Consider the following 24,204-nt stretch of genomic DNA (forward strand, 5'->3'; position numbering starts at 1 on the left):
TTACTATTTGTATTGAAACAACTCATCATATTTGAAGATTAAGTTACCAATTCAAGTGTGCTTTTACATGTTACACGAGGAGCATATTCAATGAATGTAATCACTCGAACGTTAGTGTCATGGGACACCTCCTTAGAGCCTCTATATCTTAACCTTTTCCAATATGTTATTCCCTTCGGTTTTGGTATCCCAATAAAAATTAAAGTAATAACGAAATGTGCTTTCACTAGTATGCAAGTCAAGTTGGCACATGTCTTGTGTTTTAGTGATTACATCTTGCACTAGTATACAAAGAGTAACTACCTACAATTATAGTTTGAAATAAGGAGCTATTAGTCATTGTCCTTTCTAAGTTCGAACCTCACTTATGTGAGTGGACACTTATATTCTTAAATATTGAAAAGAGGGAGGGGTGGGTCATAAAGGTGTTAACATTCCTTTCTGTTCTTTGGTTGAAGTTGTTGCTCAACAATAGCTTATCATTTTTGAGGAAGCATTGATTAGAAAACATATACTATATTTGCGGTTATGAAGTGATCCCTACAAGCATTAGACGACGTTATTTCGTTGTCATTTTGAGCCCATGAGTTTTCATATTTTATGGTTTAGTTATGAAAGCAATGTTTTTGGCTAACAAACAACAAGAATACATGCTTATTCAAACAACAAATTTTAGACAAAGCAAACTCGAATTTTATGTTGTGGTGCTTCACGCTTACAAGAACCTGTCCATTTGAACCCACAACCCTAGACATGAGTGGGAAAATAAGTTGTTCGGGGCCTATCATTTATTTATTACCGAATGACTAATTGTATATTTCTTACCAAGAAACGAGGAACAAATTGAGAAGCTAGGCAAAATTAGATAAAACCATGATGAGACCCAAAAAACCAGGAACAAATTGAGAAGCTTGGCAGAATAGATAAAAACATGTAGAGTCCAAAGGCGGGGCTCGATTACAGTGCATTGTAATAAAACAACAAACCCTAAACTTTGCCGTTTTCTTATTATTGTTGTTCATTTGCGTTATTATGTTTTCCTAGTATCGTTGGGCAGGGTCCGAGGGACAATGTAAGCGTTCCGGCTATATATAGAGAGAGAGAAAGCCGGAATTACGTGATTCCAGCCAGAATATCCAAGAATATCCCAGGAACTAGAATCTAAGGAATCTAGCCTAAGCCCTAGATTCATATAATTTTTTGAACCGGCTAATTATGTAGTTTTTTAAAACCACAAGGTTAAAAATAAAAACAGAAAACGATTTTAGACATAAATATGTACATATTTCGTAACACTTGGTTTCTTCTCTCTCTCTCTCTCTCTCTCTCTCTCTCTCTCTCTCTCTCTTTCTTCTGCTCATTTTGCTGTCTAGACTCTACAGAGAGGCGCATCGCCATTACCTGTGTGCCGAGATTTCCCTCTCTTCTGCTCAGTACTCGCCGATTTTGCCTCTCATTTTGCTCTCTACAGCGGCATCTCCATTACCTGTGTTTCGAGATTTCCCTCTCTTCTGCTCAGTGCTCACCGATTTTTGCCTTTGCTTTTGCGACTCGCGGCTCGAAACTGCTCACCGCTCATTCGAATGCTTCAACTGGGATATTTTCCTTGGTAAGTTCCTTCTAATCACATTGCTCTTTTGCTTTTACTAACCGCTTGCATCGCTTCAAAGCGTTTGAGCGCTCTCATATAAACCACATTCTTAACATATCCATATATTGTACCTGATTAATTATATCATTCCTTGGTTTTTGTATTGTACCTGATTCATTATATCATTTCTACATTAATTCTTATACTCTATAAGCATTAAAGGTCTTTTGTAGATTAGTAAGTACACACACTCCTTATATGCTAAGCTTGGTATGCTTGCCGAGGCGTAATCAGTATTTGATGAGGTTGTGACTAGAGCTGTAGTCACATGGACTGCACTTATTGCTGGATATTCTGAACAAGGTTTATGTGAACAAGCGCTGTGATATTATGAGCAAATGCTATCAGAACAATTGGATCCAGACAAAGTCATTATAATGTGTGCTTTAAAAACATGTACTAGCATTAGAGATTTAGAACGAGGAAAAGAAATACATCTTCATACTGTCAATGAAAGGATAAAAACTATGTGCTTAATACACTGGTAGATTTGTATGCTACATGTGGTTGTTTGGCTGAAGCAATACAACTGCTTGATGAGCTTCCAAAGAGAGATGTGATCTCATGGAATGCATTGGTGACAGGGTACTCACTACATGGGTGTGGCAACAATGTTTTAGATTGCTTAGAAAAGATGGAACTGGAGGGTCTGTCTCCCAATGGTATTACTTTCATTTGTATCTGAAAAGCATATTGTATTCTAGAATATATGGAACGGGTATAGGAAATAAATATTGGGACTGTAAAACAAGGATTTGAAAAAGATCCTTATGTTGGGAGTAGTCTTGTAGGAATGTATGCTAAGAATGGCTGACTTCAAGAAGCAAAGATGCCACGCTTTGGAATGCACTCATTTCTGCATATGCAGATGAAAATCTTCTTATTGAATTGTTTGGATCTATGAATTAGATGCAACTAGAAAGAATCTCTCCCAATGCAGCTATATATGTGAGGTCTTTGTGGGTTTGTGGAATTGTTGGTTGCCTAAACCTGGGACAAAAAATACACTTCGAAATTGTAAACAAAGGGATGGAAGAAGACATTTTTGTTGGTAATGGATTAGTAGATATGTATGCAAAATGAAACCTTCTCTTAGATGCACAGGCAGAGTTCAATAAGTTGCTTGTTCAAGCTGTTGTTTCATAGACTGCACTGACTTCTGCATATCTTGATTTTATACTCCTATATGTATTCTAGTCTCTCTATATGATTCTATACTGTTGTTTTTCTATTGAATCGAGAAGGTGAAGAAGATGGAGAGAGGGGGGGAGGGAGAGACATCCCTAGATGAAGATATAATATGATTTGTATAGAACGGTAGTGTGTAAAACATGTTTTGCTTACGAAAGACTGGTCAATTAGAACAGTAGTTTCGGTTAAACTGAGGTATGTGGTTGGTGAAACTGAACATAATGTATATGCTATGTATGATTGTGATAATAAAAATCAGTTTACATTGTGCATTAACAACAAACCACTAGCTCAACCCAGTGAGTATTAGTTATATGGCTGCTCCTATGTGATGTAATTTCTTCTACATTTAAAAGTAATTTCTTCTACATTTAAAAGTGAATGCATATACGTGTAAGCAAATAAGATAAGTTCATTATGTGTGCTTGTAATACTAAGACAAGTTCATTATGCCATTGTACCATGTTCATATATATGAGTACAATAATGGGATTTGTAAACACATTTAAACGTTGGTTATAGCCTAAATTGGTGGCTGAGGAGAGTAAATTCATGCAAAAGATAATGCGCCAACACTTTTTTGGCTCTTTGTTTTTCCATTGACATTAAAGTATATCAGCATCACATTCAATATTTGGAGTTCATTATTTTGCTAAAGCGTTTTGTTTATGCTTGCTGTTTATTAGATGTAGAGAAACCATTGATTTCTCAAGACAAGTGGAATGAGTTTGGACTTCATACAATTCAGTAAAGGCATTGATAGGCAAACGATCGCAGAAAAAGTACACTTGATAATGGCAGTTGGGCTTTGATAGAGGTTGATGGATTATGATATGAAGGAATTGCTCAGAGAAGCCAATGAATTATGGTGAAGGATAAGCCTCATTGTACACTCTTTATTGAATCAGTTGCAGTTAATTTGTAAGCCCAGAGATACTCTATTTTGTTCTTATAAAGGTTTATGATGTTTCTATAGTTTTAGTTCAATGTATCACATGATCTCTACTCATCTGGTTTATTAAAATGTATATTATAATACCTGTCTAGATGTCTAGTTACATCCCCCCCAAACTTTTCCTAGACCTGGCATAGATAATATTTCGCTCTTGTTGTTCAGCTCTCATCTTCACTCTACATTTGTAGATTATATAAAATTGAACTTTTGATTGATTATAGACAGCCATAAGTTTAGAATGTTTTAATCATTTTGAATGATTGAAGTGCTCCAAGAATTCCACGTTAGATGCGTGTGATCAATGTTAGTTATAATGTAGATGTCATTATAATGCAATTTTGAATGAGGATTTCAATTTTATGCTCAAGGTTGGTTTGTTGAATGCAAGTTAGCCTGAAGATTTGGAGAAAGTGATTGAATTTATGTCAAAAAGTTGTCCGACTAGGAGTGCAAGCCTTTGCTATAGATATGTATACTATGTACTTGATTGATAAATTGAAAAGAGTCATATAATCTATTTCTCTAACCTTTGATTAGAGCAAAACTATGAGTTTGAGATGTGTGAAAGAATTTGTAACAAAATCCTTTTGAGATAATGCAAAGTATAATGACCAAATATTGAGAAAACTAATGTGCAATTTCATATAGATGAGATCAATTATACACTTTTTGGGTAGTGAGATTGATTTTATCAACACAACTCAAATCGTATAAAAATTGCTGCCTCAAAAACTTTTGAAGGATTCTCACTTGCATCATTGAAACCTTGAGATGAACATTCACTTCATCACTTGAAGCTTCAAAACCAATCCATTGCTCCATATAATGATGACTAGTTGCATTCCATTTTCATTAGCATTGGTTGCATTGATCCATGCTTCAAGTCAAACCAAGGTATATGTGAAAAAGAAAAACAGTATGGTTAGGACAATGTCATTTGAATAGGTAATAATTTTACCACCGAGAACAAGAATTTGTGATGCTACACCACAAATGATAGAAATCAACTACTTAGCACGTAAAAGATCACATGAATTGGTGATCGCAAAGTAGGTATTTATACGAAGTCTAATCACAACATCATAAGTTGGGTAGTGTCTCATTGCCATTACCCCAGATCAATGAAGTTACCCCTTTTTTCTACCCATGAAGTATGGGGGTCAAGCTTTATTTATTCTTTGTGTTGTATATGTTTTAGAGTAATGGAGGAAAACATAGAATCTAAATATTAAGTGAAGAAAAATAAAAAAATAGCTTATATGTGTACTTTTCCATGAGAGATTGGTACTCCCGAGTATGGAAGGGCCAACAATGTAGGAGAGAATTCGATGTGGAAGTATCTTGAAGTATTATGGAAACTCAACGCCACATTTGAATCCACCAATAACATGTTTAGTTGGCCTTGCAATCAATCACTTCCATGAACCAATGTAAATTCAAGAAATTCAAAGTCCTATCGAAAATAATGAAATGAAGACAACCATTTTTTAGTGGGCAATTGAATATCCATGTTGATAGGTCTTTACACATTAATATGAAACATGTCTCATATGAACACAAATCAATCCATCACTAGCGAAGGATGTCGAATACCATTTTGTTATATACAAACTACCTTAAATGTGTCAGTGTCGAAGGGACCAATACCCTCGTATCTAGGATAGCAAACACAATGAGAAGGTGCATGTAGATTTTTCTCATTGTAGAACCCTAGGTAAGTGTGTCAACTACATGAACTTGGGTGCTTCACAAGGTGATTGTAAGGACCTTATGGGAGGTGTTGATGCCCATGACACATTTCTTAAGTTTGACATACTAACATGGCATTGGAATTAAGTGTTGAGAGAGAGAGAGAGAGAGCCGAGGTGGATGTAGCTCAGTTGGTAAGGTTGCCCAATGGAGACCAGGTGGTCATGGGTTCAACCCCTACATTCCACAATGGCATCTAGTGAAATAGAGATATATATGAAGTATATAATAGAGAGGTGAGGAAATTGGGTTTCGAACCCAGGACACAGTGCTTGTAGTAAGCTAATTACGATAAGAGAGAGAGAGAGAGAGAGAGAATAATAATCGATCAATGTGCACCGAATGCGGTGCACATGAACCACAATACAAGAACACAAAGACAAGCATGCTTATCTGTGTGATAGTGTACACCCTAGGTTCATAAGAAAACAAAAAACACAAGTATTACTTCAAAGTCTAGGCATGTCCAAGATTTGGAACATTAAATAAAAATAGATGTTACATATCTTTATTGATGTACTTTTAACTCATTAAATCATGAGGATTAGTGTCCTTTTGGTCATATAAAGGCAATGGAAGCATAAAAATGTCAATCGGTTCAAGGCTCAAGCATTTTTTAACTTACATACTAATTAACATACTCCTTGTCAATTATGAGTTTTCACTCGCTTAGATCTAGATGGGAAACAATCATTTGAAATGAGGATATTAGGTAGGGTGCAAGTCTCCTAACTAATGTAGAAGATGGTAGGTAGTACGTTGGTAATATCTTCAAATGGACCACAAGAAAATGTTGTTGACAAAATACTTGGAGGACAATAAGATTCTAAATTCATGGTATCTTTAGAAACTTTATGATGTATGGAAACTTAACTAGAAATATGCATAAAAAATGGTATAAGAAAAGACATTAACGAAAATTGTAACACATGTTTGTGAAGTGATTGGAGGGTGTCTTTGCTGAATGTGGGTTGTGTGAGGCTCATGTTGATGGGCGTCTATCGAGTAATTCTGTGATGATGCTTTGTTGCTTCATTTATACATGATGTTTTCTTGTAGCCATTGCAAAGTGGCTTGTAACATATGAATTGTATATTATTCTATGTACTTTTTCTTAACTAATGGAAGTAGAATGTTTTTGGGGGGAAAAAAACACATGTTTGAGATGTCTACTACATATACAATGGGAATGGAGATGTTATAGATAAACTTTAGAGACTAATGAAGGTGGCACCGAACGAAATTCCTCAACATAATGAACATATTGATGTAGGCTAGAAGTATGTTAACATGTCCTCCTTCTCAAGCAATAAATTGATGAAACACTAACCATGGGCAAGTTAAAGTTCAAGAGGTTCACGAATTATGCTTGGTATGTAGCGCTTTGATTTTTCAATGTGGGAAGGTGTAGTTAACCTTGTGGACTCAAGGTATGAGCTAGACATTGTTAGCCATGGTGATGATGAGCCAATGTCTCTACCCAATAGATTGTGCCCTCATTTTGGGAGGATGAGTAAGCTTCTACATGTTTCTGTTCATTTTATTATTATTATTAGGGAAAAATACCAGGATACCCCTGGAAGTTCCAAATTTACCAAACTACCCCTGTGTCCAAAAAATTACACTTTATAAAGTAATTATACACTCAAATCTACAAGCCCTATTTACCAAAGATGGAAGAAATGGACCTGAACTAGCCCTATTTACCAAATATTTGAGTGTATAATTACTTTATAAAGTGTAATTTTTTGGACATAGGGGTAGTTTGGTAAATTTGGAACTTCCAGGGGCATTCTGGTAAATAGACGAACTTCCAGGGGTATTTTGGTACTTTTCCCTTATTATTATTATTATGACGATGATTATTAGTACTAGTAGTAGTAGTTTATTATTATGTTAGGATAGTGTGGTCCAAACAGCATGTTCCCTTTACACTATTGCCTCTAAATTTCTCTCTCTCATACAACTTTATATGTCTATTTAATGCAAGTTTTTTATTTACTCTTTGTATTGAAACAACTCATCATATCTGAAGATTAAGTTACCAATTCAATGGTGCTTGTAAAATGTAAAATGTAATTGTCATGTTACCCTAGGAGCATATTCAATGAACACAATCACTCAAATGTTAGTGTTGTGGACTCACCTCCTTAGGGTCTCTATATCTTCACCTTTTTCAAATGTCTCATTCATTCCCTTCACTTTTGGTATCCCGATAAAAATCAAGGTAATAACACAATGGGCTTATACTCGTAAGCAAGTCAAGATGGTACATTTTCTTACTCATGTTTTAACGATTAAATCTTCCACTACTATAAAAAGAGCAACTAGCTACAATTATAATTTGAAATAAGGAGCTAATATCCATTGTCATTTCTAAGTTCAAATCTCACTTGTGTGAGTGGATGCTTACGTTCAAAAGATGGAGGGGTGGGTCATAAAGATGTTAAATTTCCTTTCTGTTCTTTGCTTGAAGTTGGTCAACAATAGCTTATAAATTCTAAAGAAGCATTTATTAGAAAATAGATACTATATTTGTGGTTATGAAGTGATCGTGACAAGCTTTGGATGATGTTTATTCGTTGTCATTTTGAGCCCATGAGTTTTCAGATTTATGGTTTAGTTATGAAAGCAAAGTTTCTGGCTAACAAATAACGAGAATACATGTTCAAACAACAAACTTTAGACAAAGAAAACTTGATTTTTATGTTGTGGTCTATGGAAGGTTATCACAACTCATTTATGTATGTAGAAATCTTCTTATACAAATCACAATCTCTTTATAGACATAAGAATGTTCTTTGTTCACACCCACTCAAAGAAACTCATTAATTATAGATATAAACCTTTTCAGCTACTACTATTTAATAACTCGTTTATAACTTGACTATGGATATCACTTGGGGCACACATCTAACCATCCGTCAAGGTGTCCTTCCATCTTACTATTTTTAATGTTTTTTGATGGAACAAAAACCCCACAAGAAGAATGGCCCCAAGTCAAACAAATGTTTTGTAAGTGTGAGCATGAGCACAAGCGTGGGCATGGGCGTGGGCGTGGGCGTGGGCGTGGGCGTGGGCGTGGGCGTGGGCGTGGGCGTGGGCGTGGGCATGGGCGTGGGCGTGGGCATGGGTGTGGGCATGAATGTGAGTGGCAATTAGTTTGTGCAAGCCACACTATTTTGAGTTGAGAGGAATTGTAAGTATCACAAAACTAATAGACTTTAAGGCAAAGCGAAATGATTGTTAATAGCTTACCTATATACTTTCATTCATGGGAGCACAACACAAATTGATAAGAACTTCGCCAGTTAATATATATATATGTTTCCATGCAGATATGTTCCCTTTATAAACATTTCCAAACTAGCAAAGCCCAAAAAGTAAAATGTCGTTCTAGTGAATAAAGGCACCGTTTTCCATAACTCTTAGCCATATAATCAATAGGTTTCCATATCTTTATTATCATTGTTGTAAAAAAAAATGTTGCATCAAATAGCTCATTAATCATGCACCATTGTCTCACCTACTACAACTTAATATCTTATTGATGGCTCGAGGGGGGGGGGGGGGGTTGACTTGGCATCGTGTACACTGTAAACCCCAAGCAAGGCCCCATCATGCAATCTGGAATGCTTTTAGTTGAAGAAAGATTCCAAAGCCAAATGAATTTCTTCTTTATGTGTGAATGAGAGAGAGAGAGAGAGAGTGTGTGTGTGTGTGTGTGTGTGTGTGTGCACGCCCCCCACGGATGAAAGAGAGGGCATACTTCATATTAGTGTGGTAAAGTTTGCAATATGGAGAATACTTTTCATGATGGTCTTAACATGTACGACCTTGACGCCTTAACGCATACTTGTGAACTATGCGAAATACCTACTAGCGCATACTAGCAAAGTGTATTCTATTATTCGTAAAACAAATGCCATCGAATCTATTCAACCAATGTAAGATGCATTCTTAAACTTTGCTAAAGTACAATCATTAAAGTATCCAACCCATATTTTGTCTTTTTAATTACCAATAGTAATTGAGCTTTATTTGGCTCATAGCTAATAACGAAACATGCCAGAGGTATGAGCAATGCATGAATTAAGAGAAAGTAAGAAAATATATGTAGATATGTACACAAACACATATTGTTGAAAATAAAATAAAAGATAAACATAAAAAAATGATTCTCCAAGCTTGTGTTCTACAACTCAAGGATCGTCGCGGGTTCAAGTGCCTCAAACTTGGCCTCCTAAAAATGTATTTACTTGATATAAAATGTATATGACACTTTCTGTCAGATGTAGATCATCTTCCTCTATCCATGCTATTTACAGAAAAAACAACCACTCAACAACTCAAATCATTGTTTCATTATCTTGTTGGGGGGCTCACCAATCCAAAAGGAATAGTATGCATTTGAACATAAGCTTATCTTTCCAAGAAAATAAATGTTCATTTATGTTATATGATATAGTTTTAACCAACCTGATTTACTGATTTTTTGCAAATAGAAACAATATTGGTCATATGTACATACATTAATGCACTCTCTAGCCCCGATTCCCGAAGGATTACAATACTTTCTCCAATTTATGTAAGACCATTGCACTTTTTGAATGCATAAATCCCCCCTTCAACAATTTAATGTTAGGCCATTTTGATCTTTCTGAATATGAACGCATTTTTACACGATGGCAATCTCATTTATGTAAATTGAATTCACTATATAGTACAATTCATAAACCAGGGCGCAAAGTAACTTAAAGTTATGTCTAGTATGTTGTTGCTTAAACATGGGAGTAAAACTTTGTGTCTCATTTCATAAGCCTTTTGATTCTAATGGATTGTGATGGTAACATTGTGCCAAAAATTGTGTTTATAAAAACATAAGTAAATGGCATGATGATACTGTTTTGTATGCATTTACGCATAATAATAACTTTCATGGATTTAACCGACTTCATAAAGATGGTGATGCTCGTTGTCAAGGAGTGTGATGTGCAAAAAGATAAGGAAAAAGGGCCAGCCAAGATAACATGCAATTAATGGCTCTCGTCTTTGTCCCATCATATTTCTATGTTGGTCTCTATCCCTAAGATTGGGAACCGTAGCAATGTATATGTAGGTGTCCAACATTTCGTTATATGCAAATGGTTCATGAATGAGGGCCCAATTCATGAATCTACCTTGCAAAAGAGATCATTTTCTATGAGAAACAAAGTTTGACATTGTATTTCATACACTCAAGACAAAATATCCACACAAGAATCAGTTATGTGGGTCTCATGTATTATTTAATTATCGCCATCAATTGACAATGATAGAGAGATTATATAGGATAGTGTTTCCATATGTTTTCCTTAAAATAAATACAAACTTGCCCTTGACCTACATATGTGATATGTGATAGTAATAACTAGAAAATGTTATATGTTCTTTTTAAAACAAATATGGGATCGCCATATATCGTAATAGCAATAGCAGAACAATATTATCACAAGTGTTGTATATTTAAGAGGAACATTTTATATTGAAATACATAGCAAGCAAGCCAACAAGTATTTTACATCAACCATTACAGGATGGGAAGTTCCTTGGTTTGAGAAGTTTTGAAACCTTCTCATGGTTAGGGTTGAGTATTGAAGACATTTGCCTCTGATTGATTTTGAAGGATGGAGAGGTAATCACGCTTTTTTATAAACTTCAAAGCCCAATCTTCACCTCCCCTAACCCATCGAAGACAATGTCGATGTGAAAGTTTTTCATTTGGAAACATGTATGGGTGGTATGATGCTATGAAACTAGTAATAAAACACCCAAACTGATTTCTTGAGTGGTGGGGATGTTCTCTAAATATTCAATTGAAGTAGTGTCAATGTTTGGAATTATCTAAAAGAGAGAGACTAATGATTGAGAAATGGAAATCATGTCTGCTACTATGGACCACGAAACAAGTTTACAATAAAGTTATGCCCAAGATAATAACAAAAAAACTTTGTTATTGTATATTTCCACAACAACGGGAAAACTTTATCCTCTAGTCATTATAATTTCTATATGGGTATTTGAACATTTTTAAATCACCCTAATAAGTTGCCGAATTGATGTTGTTACCAAGTTTCCTTTGTGGATCACATGCTTCTTAATGCCCTTAAAGCTTTGTGCCTCATATAAAACCGCAACCTTAATCCGTTTTAAATTGGTGATTTTAATAACCTAATATTAATCAATGTGTATTAACATAGTGGACATGTTAAATCAAACTCTCCATTTGAGGTGAGGTTCAAGTGCATTGAATACTACACTTAGGAGGGGTGTGAGTCGTGACTCTATGTGGAGGGCCCTAGGAGCTCACCCATCGCGGTATTGTCTCTATCTTTGTCGCTTATTGTAATGTCAATCTCAATTTGGTTTAGCATTCCATACCCCATAACCTTAAAAGGTTGATAGTGCCTCCAATCCAACAAACTTTGCAACTTGCAACACTGAGGGGTGTCTAACACAACCAAGTATATAAAGCCATTGTGTGTAGACTAAACCATCACAATGTGAGCAAAGAAAAATTTGAGAGGAATGAACATACATGATAATACCCAAACCAATTATAAATATATCCATAAATCCTTTGCCTTTTGCCCATATTTTACCTCATGTTAGTGGAATTATGTGTGGTTATATGGCTTACTCCTACATAATTCTATGAGTGCAGCATATTAGATTCACTACAAGTTTGAAAAGTACACGCTTGCAATTGAAAATATTTTGCTTCATCCAAGTGGCACAATTCGGAAACGATATATTTTCACAAAAAAAGTGGAAATTGAAAAGTATATGACCAAAGTTGGCACATACTAGAGTTCAAAATGAATTTGCTTCATTTGCTTAGCGTGACCTTCAAGCTTGTGAAATGAATCATGTTTATATTGAAATATTATAACAACTACACAAACTAAATATATCTCCATACATTTAAACATTTAATAAAGGTCCATGTTATAGAATGATTTACGATCAAGAGAGGGAAGAAGAGAAAGCTCCTCATGTCAAATACATAGTAACAAAATATGCTCGTTCATGTATCTTTGTCTCTCTCCATTTCTGTTTTTTATAACCCATTGTGTTAATATTGTTCATCCAAAGAGAATGGTTTGTTATGGTGAAGAGCCATTGTTGTAATTCACAATGCGGATATTAGAAACATTGTGAGTTGCAAAGTTTGTTAGAAATATTGTAAGTTCATTTTTCGTTTTCAATTTCTTCATGTATACGAACATGGATGCATGCATCTTATATAAGACTTCAAAAATGCTCGAAAGACCTAAACACAACATGTTGTGTGATATAAGTACAATGCGTAAGCAATATAATTGTACATTATAAAAGATGGACTTACTCCCCAGTAAGTCCAACACACATGTATTGTATTAAAGCAATGACCGATGCGTTATGCCGCATTGTGACATGTTCTAGTGTAGAAACATGCATAGTTTCTACAAACGTCGTAATGCAATGGTGTAGAAACATGTCACATTAAGACCCATATATTTGTCACACTACAACACCTCTTTTACAACAAAAAAAAAACATGTCATTAGCGACATATAGAATATGTTTCTAGAAGTTTATAACACAATATGACCTTAAGTTTCCAATGTTTAGATATATAAACAATGGTGTTGCCATAACCGGTTGTGTTTTCCCAAACATTTAGCTTGCCATTAAAAGGCAATGTCGACAAACTCAATTTACCACAATATTTCGATATTTTTATGGGCATAACCTTTGGGACCATTCTAAAAGCTAAACTTAAATTGTTTAAAAGCAAGATAAGTGGGAATTTGGTTATGCTATGAGTTGAGATACCCAAAATGACTCATGAAATGTGGGAATACGTGGTGATATGGGTGCCGAAAGAGTTTAGCTATGAATATGGAACTAGTTATATCGTTCATCAACGTTCCGCTCTATTAATGAGTCAAAGCTCTAATTAGAAGGATCCATATTCTCAACAACTTTCAACATATAACATAAAGTCATATTCATTGGTATGGGATGACAATGGAGTTTTATGTTCAATTATTTTCCTTCACCCGAGGTTGGTTGGTGTGGTTAACCAACCTTAAACCATTATTTTCCTTGATCTTCTCATTTATTATGTACCAATAGAGGTGCACATTATAATCATACTATCACCATGTGCGATACCGTGATAACAAACTCTAATTACAATCGTATATTCACATAACCATCATAATAACATATGGAATGGAGATTGATATGACCATGCCCCGTCATCAAATACGGTATTGCATGACAAGGCCATAATTAAATAACAAGAAGACAAATCATAATGTGATCAATGGCCTCTTACTTGCAAAGCACATTTGTACAAGGTTGGATGATGTTGACAAGTCATTAAACGTGAAAACATTGCCATTTTTATGGATTCAAACATTTCAGTCATAACTTAGCTTCATAAAAGTCTTGAAATTGGGGATGAAAGGAGTTGTAAAGCTAGTAGTCTTCAACCTTAAGTTTGTCGATGGGTTAAATCTTGCTCAATACAATGCTCGTTAATTAATCACACTAATACTTTTTTGTCTCAAATCATGCAACTATTATTTTTGTTGCTAAAAATATGGATTTATAAACCATCCTAAATTGTAACATATTAAGTAGGATACATTGTTGTCTCTAAAAAAAATTCTAAATTAATCCTCCTATTAGCCGCTAACAAATTAAAGTAAGTAACATGGTGCGTATGCTAACAAGCTAACTTTATTCCTAATTACATGTAGGTAAATGTTGATAGAGCCCTATTAAATACGAGGGTGTGTTTGGAACATGGTGAATAAGCTTTGTGTTTTTCTTTAAGGCACACCTAAAAAAGTTGTTAGGAGCCAGTAATCTTTGTGTAGCAAATAAAGGATTAATTGAAGTCCAATGCAAAGAAGGTAGACAAGGGCAACACAACAAAGTGCAAAAACGGAATTACAAACATCTCTTCATTATGACCCAAGCATTTCAAGATTGGTAATGAACATAGCTTTGAAGTGCAAGCAAGAAAAACATATTATCGTGGATCCCACGCGGAGGGAATGAGGGAGGTGGAAAACCATGTCTTGCATACAAGTAAATAGGTAAACCAAAGGGCACATGTACCTTACAGTATAGAAACATAATAGAGAAACAATACCTCGACGTTAAATAAGGAACATGGAGTTGGCATAATAAAACAACCAACTTGCATCAAGCTTTAAAGGGAAATCCATGAAAATATGAATATACTGTATTTTAGGTAAAGGTGGTTTGTTTATCGAAAAAGTTGAGGAGAAATGATTCAATTGGGGAGTGTAGCATGTTGTCCAGCTCTTAACCAGCTTCAAAGTTGAGGGGTCCATGCGAATATACCACGAAATGCTATGTAGAGGGAAGAGACATGGAGGAAGTGGTGAGGAGCGAGAGAGGGTGCACATGGATGTCCACGTTCTTTTTTTTAACTTGGCGACTTAAACAAAACAATCTAAGCAAAATTAATGCATATCCATAGATTCCACAAACACTAGAGGGTTGGCATGTTCTCCCATACGGGGTCACATGTTCTCCTTTAGACGAGCTCTAGTTGGCATCATTTTGTAAGACAATTAACTCATATTACTTTAGCTAGTTAAGGATCATTAACCTACGAGAGAGATATTGGTAGAAAGAGACAGATAGGTAGAGAAAGGCAGAAAGAGATGGAGGGTGAAATGGGTCAAAGTTCTATGTCAACCTCTTCAAAATGGCCTAAGGCAACATTATCGTCAAATCAACAGGTGTACCCAAGGTTGGTAACCAATTGCTATAATATATATCATTTGTCCATGAAATTTGGGAAACGAGTCGTTGGGGAAAAGAAAACGCATAATAATTTCCCATAAAGTCGAAACTTCTGGCCGATGAGATTAAAACCGCAGATAACGAACAAAAGGGTAGCGAGAGATCCTTTCGGATGTGTGTGTGTGTGTTGGTGAAAAGGAAGAAATAGGTTTACCTATATGCAAGCAGATGAAAAAGAAGAAGAAAAACGTACCTATGCGGATAATGGGGGAGGGGGGGAGATTCTCGAGAGGGGGGAGTTATGTCGGGGGATTCGGTAGGTGTACACCTTACCAAGTAGAGAGAGAGAGGGAGAGAGAGAGAGAGAGAGAGAGAGAGAGAGAGAGAGAGGAATGATGATGATGAATGAGCGAGCGAGAGAGTGAATGAACTGATTGAAACGCAAAAGCAAAAAGCAAAAAGCAAAAACAAAAAGCAAACGCAAGACCCAAAATGCAAATCGCAAACCGCAAACTCCAGACTCCAAACCCCAAACGGAAAACGCAATCCGCAATCCGCAAACCGACAACGGCAGAACATAGAACGCAAAAAGCAAAACGCGAAAGCAAAAAGCAAAAACAAAAAGCAAACGCAAGACCCAAAATGCAAATCGCAAATCGCAAACTGCAAACACCCCAAACGGAAACCGCAAACCGCAAACAGCGAAACGCAAAAGCAAAAAGCAAAAAGCGAACGCGAGACCCAAACGCAAACGTGTGGTTCCGAGAGAACTCGTCGATCAAAAACCGAAATCCTGGCTCCTGAGAAAACACGAGCATAATCGTGCTCCCTGCGAGGAGAGGTTAGAAGTGTAGAGATAGAGATAGATAGAGAGAGAGAGAGAGAGAGAGAGAGAGAGAGAGAGAGAGAGAGAGAGAGATGATTTCTTAAATGCAGCAAATTGAGGTAGAGATTACACAGAGAGAGAAAGAAAGAGAGAGAGAGAGAGAGAGAGAGAGACTGTTTTTTGTTTTGTTTTGATTTGATTTGATTTGGGTGATTTTCTGTAGAACCAAGGAATTAGGGGAAAGAAGAAAGAAGAAGAAGAAGAAGAAGAAGAAGAAGGATGTGTGGATCTCTCCCCACTCCATCTCTGCTCACACCTTCTAAACCCTAACCCTAATTAACTCCCCCCCAAATAACACAAATTCTCTGTCTCTGTCTCTGTCTCTGTCTCTCTCTCACACAGAGCCTCACACAAGAACAGAGTTTGCACAGAGGCGAAAGAAAGCTCTGTTTCCCTGCTCTGTTTCCCTTCACATAATACACCACATATCCATGTATACATAAGCAGAAGACAGAAACCTGCGTTTTCCCTTCATACTTACATACATATATATCTACAGAAGATAATCCTCTGTTTCTTCACATATATATATATATATATATACAGAGAGAGAAAGGGGGGCATATATATGTTAGAGCATGGAGAACTCTATCATGATTGCTCTGTGTAACTCCACCTTCAGTATGTTGATGAACATAGGAGATGGAGATGGAGGTAATAATAACCTTTTCACGGATTCTTCTTCCTCTTCCTCTTCTTCCTCTTCAACCTTATTTACTGTGTTTGGAGCTTTGGCTATGGGAGCTATTGTTCTCGCTGGTCGTGTTTCAGCACGATCTTTCTCCTCTGCCTTCAAACCTCGCAATTTGTTTGATTTCTATGCGATTCATCATCGTAGTCGAGCTTCTTCATTATTATCTTCTTCGTCATCATCAGAAATAGATAATCTCTCAGTCCCTGGTCTTCGGAATGTTGGGAATAATTGCTTCCTCAATGCGGTTCTTCAGGTAAGACCCTCAATCTCCCTCTCTTGTTTCATCACTAAATTTCTGTCTATCTATACATGAAACATGCATATGAACATGTCCCTATGGTGCATGGTCACTGTACAATCTGTCTAATATGAACAGAAACACTTCCTTTGTTGTGGTTCTATATCCTCTCTTGAGAGAATTCCTTCCTAGTATCAGAGAGATCTGTCATGTCAATAGAACTCATTTCAGAATGGTGGAAAACCTTATGTAGATACTTTAATGACCTGCAGCTTCCTCACTCTATCTGATTTGATGATTAACTGAGTGAAATAGTTTCATAATCTAGTCTACCGTGATCAATTAGAATTTAAATAACTAAATAGAGAAGTTATGAACATTGTTTCATATGAGCATTTGTCCCCATGCACTTTTGCAAATGCTATAACGCATGTTTTCATACCCTCATACTCATGTTTGCGATTAATATAAGTTACATGCTTGCGAATCAAGATTCTTTTCCATTTGGTTTAACCTCAGGTTTCTATGCGTGTTATGTGGATATAGGTGCCTTTATTCAAATTATCCACACATACAAGTCCTTTTAATATAGGATGCAAATCGATTCCATGGGCATTTGATACACAATCACTGAATGACATCAGTTTTCTGTGGATCTATAATACATGTGGATTTGGGTAGAAGTGCATTTAAAACAGTGTATCTATCTATGATTCAGTTGAAACAGTTAGTTTGACCCCTAGAGTTGCAACTATCCTGTTGTCATATGTTTATTGATAAGCCAACCAAGACGAGAAATATGTGTTTTGTTTAAGAGATGGATTAATAGACCATTTTTTGTACTTCCATTGAAGGAAAAGCAGAATAGTAATATATTTTCTTTCAAAGCCTGAGATGCTCCATTTATGCAGGCGCTTGCTAGCTGTGATGTGCTGTTAACATTTTTAGATAAAGAGAGAATATTTTCAGCATGCCATGGTGTAGAGAAAAACTGCCCCGAGCTTCCGCTTACTGAGGCCCTTTCAGAGCTCCTAAGGGGTATAATTAAAATTTTTGAGTTTGGTCTTTCATTTCTCAACTGCATTGTTACGTAATCTGGAGTTTAATAAAAAATGTATTTGTTCTCTTTGTTTTCTTATTCTCCCAGAATTATCAGTGATCGAATCTCAGAGGCGTGTTGTGAGTCCATGTCGAGTCATGCATGCCCTTGAGCCTTATGCAAAACAATTCGATCTTGCCATACAACAGGTTAGAAATTCCTGTACTCATTATTGGGTGTACGTATTTTTTTCTTAGTGGGGGGTAGGGCCAATTGTCATTTGTGGCAAGTGAGCCTGCGGGCAAGGATGTGAGGGCTGTACCCCAAAGCACCATGTTGACCCCCCCACGATCCTAGTTTTGTATGTGTGTGTATATGATGTTCTAATATTTTTTTTTTATGAACATATCAGGATGCAGCAGAGGCGCTTACGCATATCACAAGTGCTCTGCACGAAGAGCAATTAGCATTCTTAAGAAGCTGTAATCCCCATGAGATGAGCATAGACAAAAAAAATTCTTTCAATGGAATGCATATGCAAAGTAATGTAAGTGGGAAGGAGAAGAATGACTTACCGACATGTTGGCCAATGGAAGGAACTATTGGGAGTATGCTGACTTGCCAAGAATGTGGTTTTCAGGTGCTTGAATTTATTGGCCTTGTTTCCAATATTTAATTTTGTCTTTCAAAATGTAATGAACTTTTAACATATAGCATCTGTGGTGCAGTTTGCAACCTTGTTTCAGTCATTTAATGATGTGCCACTATCTCCACCACTTCTGCCTGATGGGAACATTGTAAGTTAAAATTGTGGTTGACTTTTACATGTAAAAGACAATGAATGAAAATGTAGCTGCTTTTGCTGGATTCTGAAATCCTAGCTCCTTTTGGCCAGGCAGAGGAATGCACTTTAGAGGCGTGTTTAGAACAGTTCACAGCTCCAGAGTGCATCACAAATGTCAAATGCAGTTATTGCTCGCACGTATTTGCGCTACGCCTTCTACACCAGAAAGAAAAAGTGAACAAGGTAGTCAAAGTTAATTTTCTTCTTTCTGTTTTTCACGCCCCCTTAATTTTTATGTACCTAAGAAAAGCATATGAAGTCACTCATCGACAAGGGGTGTAATAATCATTCATTTCCCCCTCCTGTTGATATGGATGACAATCTGTGATCTGGAGCTTTTTCTTGAGTGAAGTTCTTCCTGTGGGTACCCACCCAAGGTCGAGGTTCATCAGATGTTCACTTCATTCCATCTCTAGGTTAAAAATCTGTAGCTTTATCCTTGCATTAAATGACTCCAGATCTTCATTTATCGAGCTCTGACTGCAGATTTTAATTGTTATTTTGCTTGACTACGTTTCTCTATTTCTCCAGGATCTATCACATAGGATACAACAATGTACCTTTGGTGATGATTGCTATTGTGAGAGCTCTGTTACAAAAGAGGGTGAAACATGGAAAAATGTATATGTCAATGCTTTGAAACAGTTGAGATTTGACCGTTCTCCCGAGGTATTCTTTCAATTTCCATCTCTGTTTGTAAAAAGACATCATGATATGGTGGTATAAAGGTCACTATTGCATTTTAGAATGTACTTCCAAGCTCAGTATCCTAGAGAAGAACATCATGACATAGGTGATATAAAAGCCACTATTGCATTATGGGATGTATTTTGAATCTTAGCCAAATTGTCTCAGCGAGCTGTGAAGTTCTACCACATGTTTTGTGAAGCAGAGAGTGATATTTTATCATCATAATATAACTCGTACAAAAACCATCTCTCATTGATTCCAGGTGATCTGCTGTCATATGCAGCGAGTTATTGTCTCTAACACTGGGGATCTTGCGAAATGGAAGGTAAAAAAACATATATATACCTTAGCATATGTTGTTGATGTGTTCCATAATTAATATTTTGTATATTTTATTCGTAGGGGCGTGTGAAATTCCCGTTTGTTCTGAATTTTTTTCCTTACACACTTTCTGCACAAGGTTACACTGAGCAAAAGTATCAGTCATTAGCCAGTACCCCATTTCATTGGATGGACCATGAAGAGTTCCTGCACAAGTATGTGTGGCACAAAATACCTCAGGGCAATGCACCTCATCTTCATAGGGACCCTTTAAGTACCTCTGATGAATCAACCTCTGATGACACTCATGCAAGTTCGTCTACTAGTGATAGTGAAGATTTAGCTTCTGAAATGTCCTTTGAAAGTATGGTTTGGAGATGTGAAAATTCTGAGCAAGAGATGTATGAAGAGGCGTATGGATGTGATCGGCATGATGGCCCTTTCTCGGTACATTGCGATGGTCGCTGGAACAGCAGTGCTTCATTTATGCAAAAGGATGGAACTTTTGAAGATAGGAAGGTGCCTTATTCTTGTGGCTATCAAGCAGATGAAGATTTTGCAATGGAAAGTGATACACAAGATGCAGTACCTATGTTATCTGTGGCTGATACATTGGATGAAACTATCCACTATGAACAAGGACAAGATGATAAATTTAAGAGCAAGAATTGGTCATATGAGCTTGTTTCAGTAGTGGTACATGATGGATCTCCTGGAAACGGACATTACATCGTTTACAGAAAGGCAAAGCTGAAAAAGGAAAAAAAACCCCAAAAGGAAAGTAATTTACAAATATCTCAGCAAGGCTCTTTGGATGTTGATATGGAAGTCGAATCAAGTGAAGTGCAAAATGTGATAGCTCTCAACACAACTGATACATCGAAATGGGTTGGCTCAATGGTTTTAGACAGCAGTTGTGAAAATGATGCAAGATCCAGTGTTAATGAATGTGAAGCTTGTCTACAATATGATAGAGAATCAAAAGATCGCACTCTACTTGCTTCTTCTTCTTCTTCTTCGTTAATAAACAGCGGTTGTGAAAATGATGGAAGATCCAGTGTTAATGAATGCGAAGCTTGTCCACAATATAATAGAGGATCAAAAGATCTCACTCTACTTGCTTCTTCTTCTTCGTTAGGATTGGAAAAGGGATATTCTCAAGGTATCCAGTCTCTTTCTTTCCAGATGAAACCTCTTAGAGATTGTATTGCAGAAGACGAGTCTGTGCTTTGGTTCAGAGTCTCGGACTCTCAAGTGGATCTAGTGACAGAGCAGGATGTTATGATGGCAGAGGCAACCTTGCTTTTCTATGAGAGATGTTCATAGAAGAGCAAGGCAAACATTGAATGTGTAACAACACAACAAATGATATGATTTTTTATCTTAATTTTGGAGGCATTGCACACTAAAGAGAATGCAGTAGAGATGAAGCTGACATTCGGCAACTAAGGGAGTCACACAATTCTCCCGTAACCTCAACCCAATCCCGATTTTTAAAGGATCAGTCCTTTCAGCGATTTATATACTATATCCTATACTGTAAACCCTAAACCCTAAACCTCCGTTTATATAGTGGAAGGATCATAAAATTTAAACCTTCGCACAAGCTCCCACATGGTTTAGCGTTTAGGGTTTAATATAGATATATAAGCTTTAAAAACCCATCAGAACATGAGCTATTCTTCACTGGAGATTTGGCCGACTGCTTCAGAAGCTCGGTTTTGGGTTATACTAACTTTGTTGAGAGTCTTATAGAAGCGAGTGTGTTATTTTTTAAAAGAGTTTCAATGCTCAGCACAGAGGGCAGCGATATTTAACTAGAAAATTTAAGCTGATCCGAGTTTTGTAATCGAGGAGACAGAATATGGAAAATGCCGTTCTAACAATTTTACATGGATATGTTAGAAGACGAATTCAGAATCTGTGTAGTACTAACGTTCTCCACCTTTGTTTTTTTCATCCCTATTTTATTTGGTTATTCATAATTTAGTCCATTTTGTGGTACAATTTATCTAGAAAGATGGGTAAGAAATCTGCCTGTTGCAAAATATCCCCATGTTCCCTTTTGAGTTTTGGACGATATATTCATTGTAGAAAATGAGAAAACCTTCTGTTGTTTCCCAAATGTCACCTCATGGTTTACTGAATGCTTTTGTTTGTCATGACATGTAACTCAAGGGATCATAATTTCTTATTGAATTCTATTTCCCAGCATATAGTGTGCTGAGGGATGGTGAATAAATGACTCTTCCTTACTCTCCCAACTGTATGACCGCACCCTGGATGGTGGTCTCTGTGATGACAGCTGAGTCGTTTCATTGAGCTCTATGAGACTTGTACTTTTACAGTTAGTTGTGTTTTACGTAAGGTCTATCAAATTTCCAGCGATTGTTTACCGTGGACCAAGGAACATCTAAAGTAAAACTATAATGTGTGGTTTGTAGGCTATGTCTATTTCATTGAGTGGATTTTGTTGTTTGTTGGGAAGCAGATGGTGAATGCGTTGTGTATGTTTTGGTCATCGAGACTGCAATGATAAAAAAATGACTGTCTTTTTGAGGTTTTTGGAAGCATGCTTCTATGCTTAAACATAATAACTTCAACCATAGAGAACCTTGCTTCTTGGGTATTGTATAACTCCTAACTAATATTTTAGGGCAAGAAAGGATAGTAAAAGATATATGTATTTCTTTTTTCCAAAAAAAAACTATTTCCATTAGTTATAAAAGATATATGTATTTCTTTGCTTGCTTATGATTCTCTAAGTAAATAAACCTATACTTTGTATCATATATGTAATTTAACCTTATTGTGGGAATGTGAAATCAACCATTCATACCATACTCCCCTCATTTAGTTGTCACATCAAATGCACTACTAATGTATCACTTGGTAATAAATGGATTGTAGAGAGGTAATGCATGGTTAATTGATGGATCATGTATGAATGAGTCATGTGTGGGATGCATTCAACATTTGTAGATGAAGGCATAAGGATTTTACTTTGAATATGTCTTTATTGACTAGAATTTTTGTTTCAAGTTGAAGTGGTTCATTGAGTTCAAGTAATAGTCTTCCCTCTTGTAGGCTATATTTGTAAAGAAGTTCATCAAACTTCATTGAGCTCTGGTTGCAAAATTAGTACAAGAGAATTGAACTAAGACATACAAAAAGAGTTAATAAGAGAAGAAACGCTATCTCAAATAAAAATTGTTCATCACTCCTTAATCAATAAAGGAGAATGGAAATCTCAAATAAGTTTGAAATCACTTTTTATTAATATGCTCAATCAAGATTACAAGAACAAATGAGTGCTTAAAAGAGGATTGTAACTTGGGTGTAAAGAGAAAAAAAAAGTGAGAATATTTGATGACAGTCACAAAATGGAACTTTATAACCATTTCCCAAACAATGCTTGCCCTCAAGGGAAAGGGCTTTCACACTTACTTTATGGAAAATAGATTTTTATCTTTAAGGGTAAGGATACTTTCTATTGTGATACCTATGACTACTTTTTAGAGGATGGCATGTATTTCTATCCTTTTGACACACCCTAGTTTCACCTCTATAACAATCCTACCTAGGGGCTCACATTCGATCTCAACATAGGCCCAACTCGTTGCTAACTAGTCGGCCTATGGATGCATGTCAACAATGAACATATTACCTCCATGAACGAGAACAATTTTTAAACAATGGTCGACACATGCGTCATACCCCCTTTTGGTAGTTTTAGTAGATCACTACCATTATTTGCGCAGTTACACTACTCACAATTGGCTAGTAGGCAACGCAAAAAAATTCTTCACCGTCGACTCCCAGATGTTGGACTTTTAATTACAAGTTCTAGTTGAAACTACAAAGATTAAGAGATAGAGTTCATTAATGGCAACAAAGACATCAAAATCTTGATTAACATCTTCGATTGATGATTCCATATTAGGCTATATATCAGGGCTATCATATACACAATATTAGAAAGATAACCTGCATGAGTATTTCGAATTTAATATTTTACATTCTAATACGTGAATGTTCAAAGTCCTAATATGTATTGGGAGGGTGAGCAAGGGGGTCTCTAGGTGAAAGAATATTTGTATTGCTTTTAGGGGGTCGATTATCCTAAGACTCGT

At 36.3% G+C, this 24,204-nt stretch overlaps 1 protein-coding gene and 1 long non-coding RNA gene across 2 annotated transcripts; both read left to right on the forward strand.

Annotated features, from left to right (window-relative positions):
- Window positions 1–1,302: 1,302 nt before the first annotated feature.
- LOC147864459 (uncharacterized) lies at window positions 1,303–4,018 on the forward strand. The gene is made up of 2 exons (XR_015529825.1): window positions 1,303–1,609; window positions 3,529–4,018. It is a non-coding gene; the product is annotated as an uncharacterized LOC147864459 (long non-coding RNA).
- Window positions 4,019–16,797: 12,779 nt separating this feature from the next.
- LOC147864460 (uncharacterized) lies at window positions 16,798–21,968 on the forward strand. Its single transcript, XM_087320304.1, has 9 exons — window positions 16,798–17,192; window positions 18,089–18,215; window positions 18,325–18,425; window positions 18,629–18,856; window positions 18,945–19,013; window positions 19,112–19,243; window positions 19,592–19,729; window positions 20,013–20,075; window positions 20,153–21,968. The coding sequence occupies exons 1-9, from the start codon at window positions 16,824–16,826 to the stop codon at window positions 21,395–21,397; spliced, it is 2,472 nt and encodes an 823-aa protein (XP_087176430.1). The 5' UTR covers window positions 16,798–16,823; the 3' UTR covers window positions 21,398–21,968.
- The last annotated feature ends 2,236 nt before the right edge of the window (window positions 21,969–24,204 follow it).

The sequence above is a fragment of the Azolla caroliniana genome, unplaced genomic scaffold (assembly GCF_043228905.1).
Source record: "Azolla caroliniana isolate FFs.n. ecotype wild unplaced genomic scaffold, voAzoCaro1.0.p SCAF_5, whole genome shotgun sequence".
Taxonomy (NCBI): Eukaryota; Viridiplantae; Streptophyta; class Polypodiopsida; order Salviniales; family Salviniaceae; genus Azolla; species Azolla caroliniana.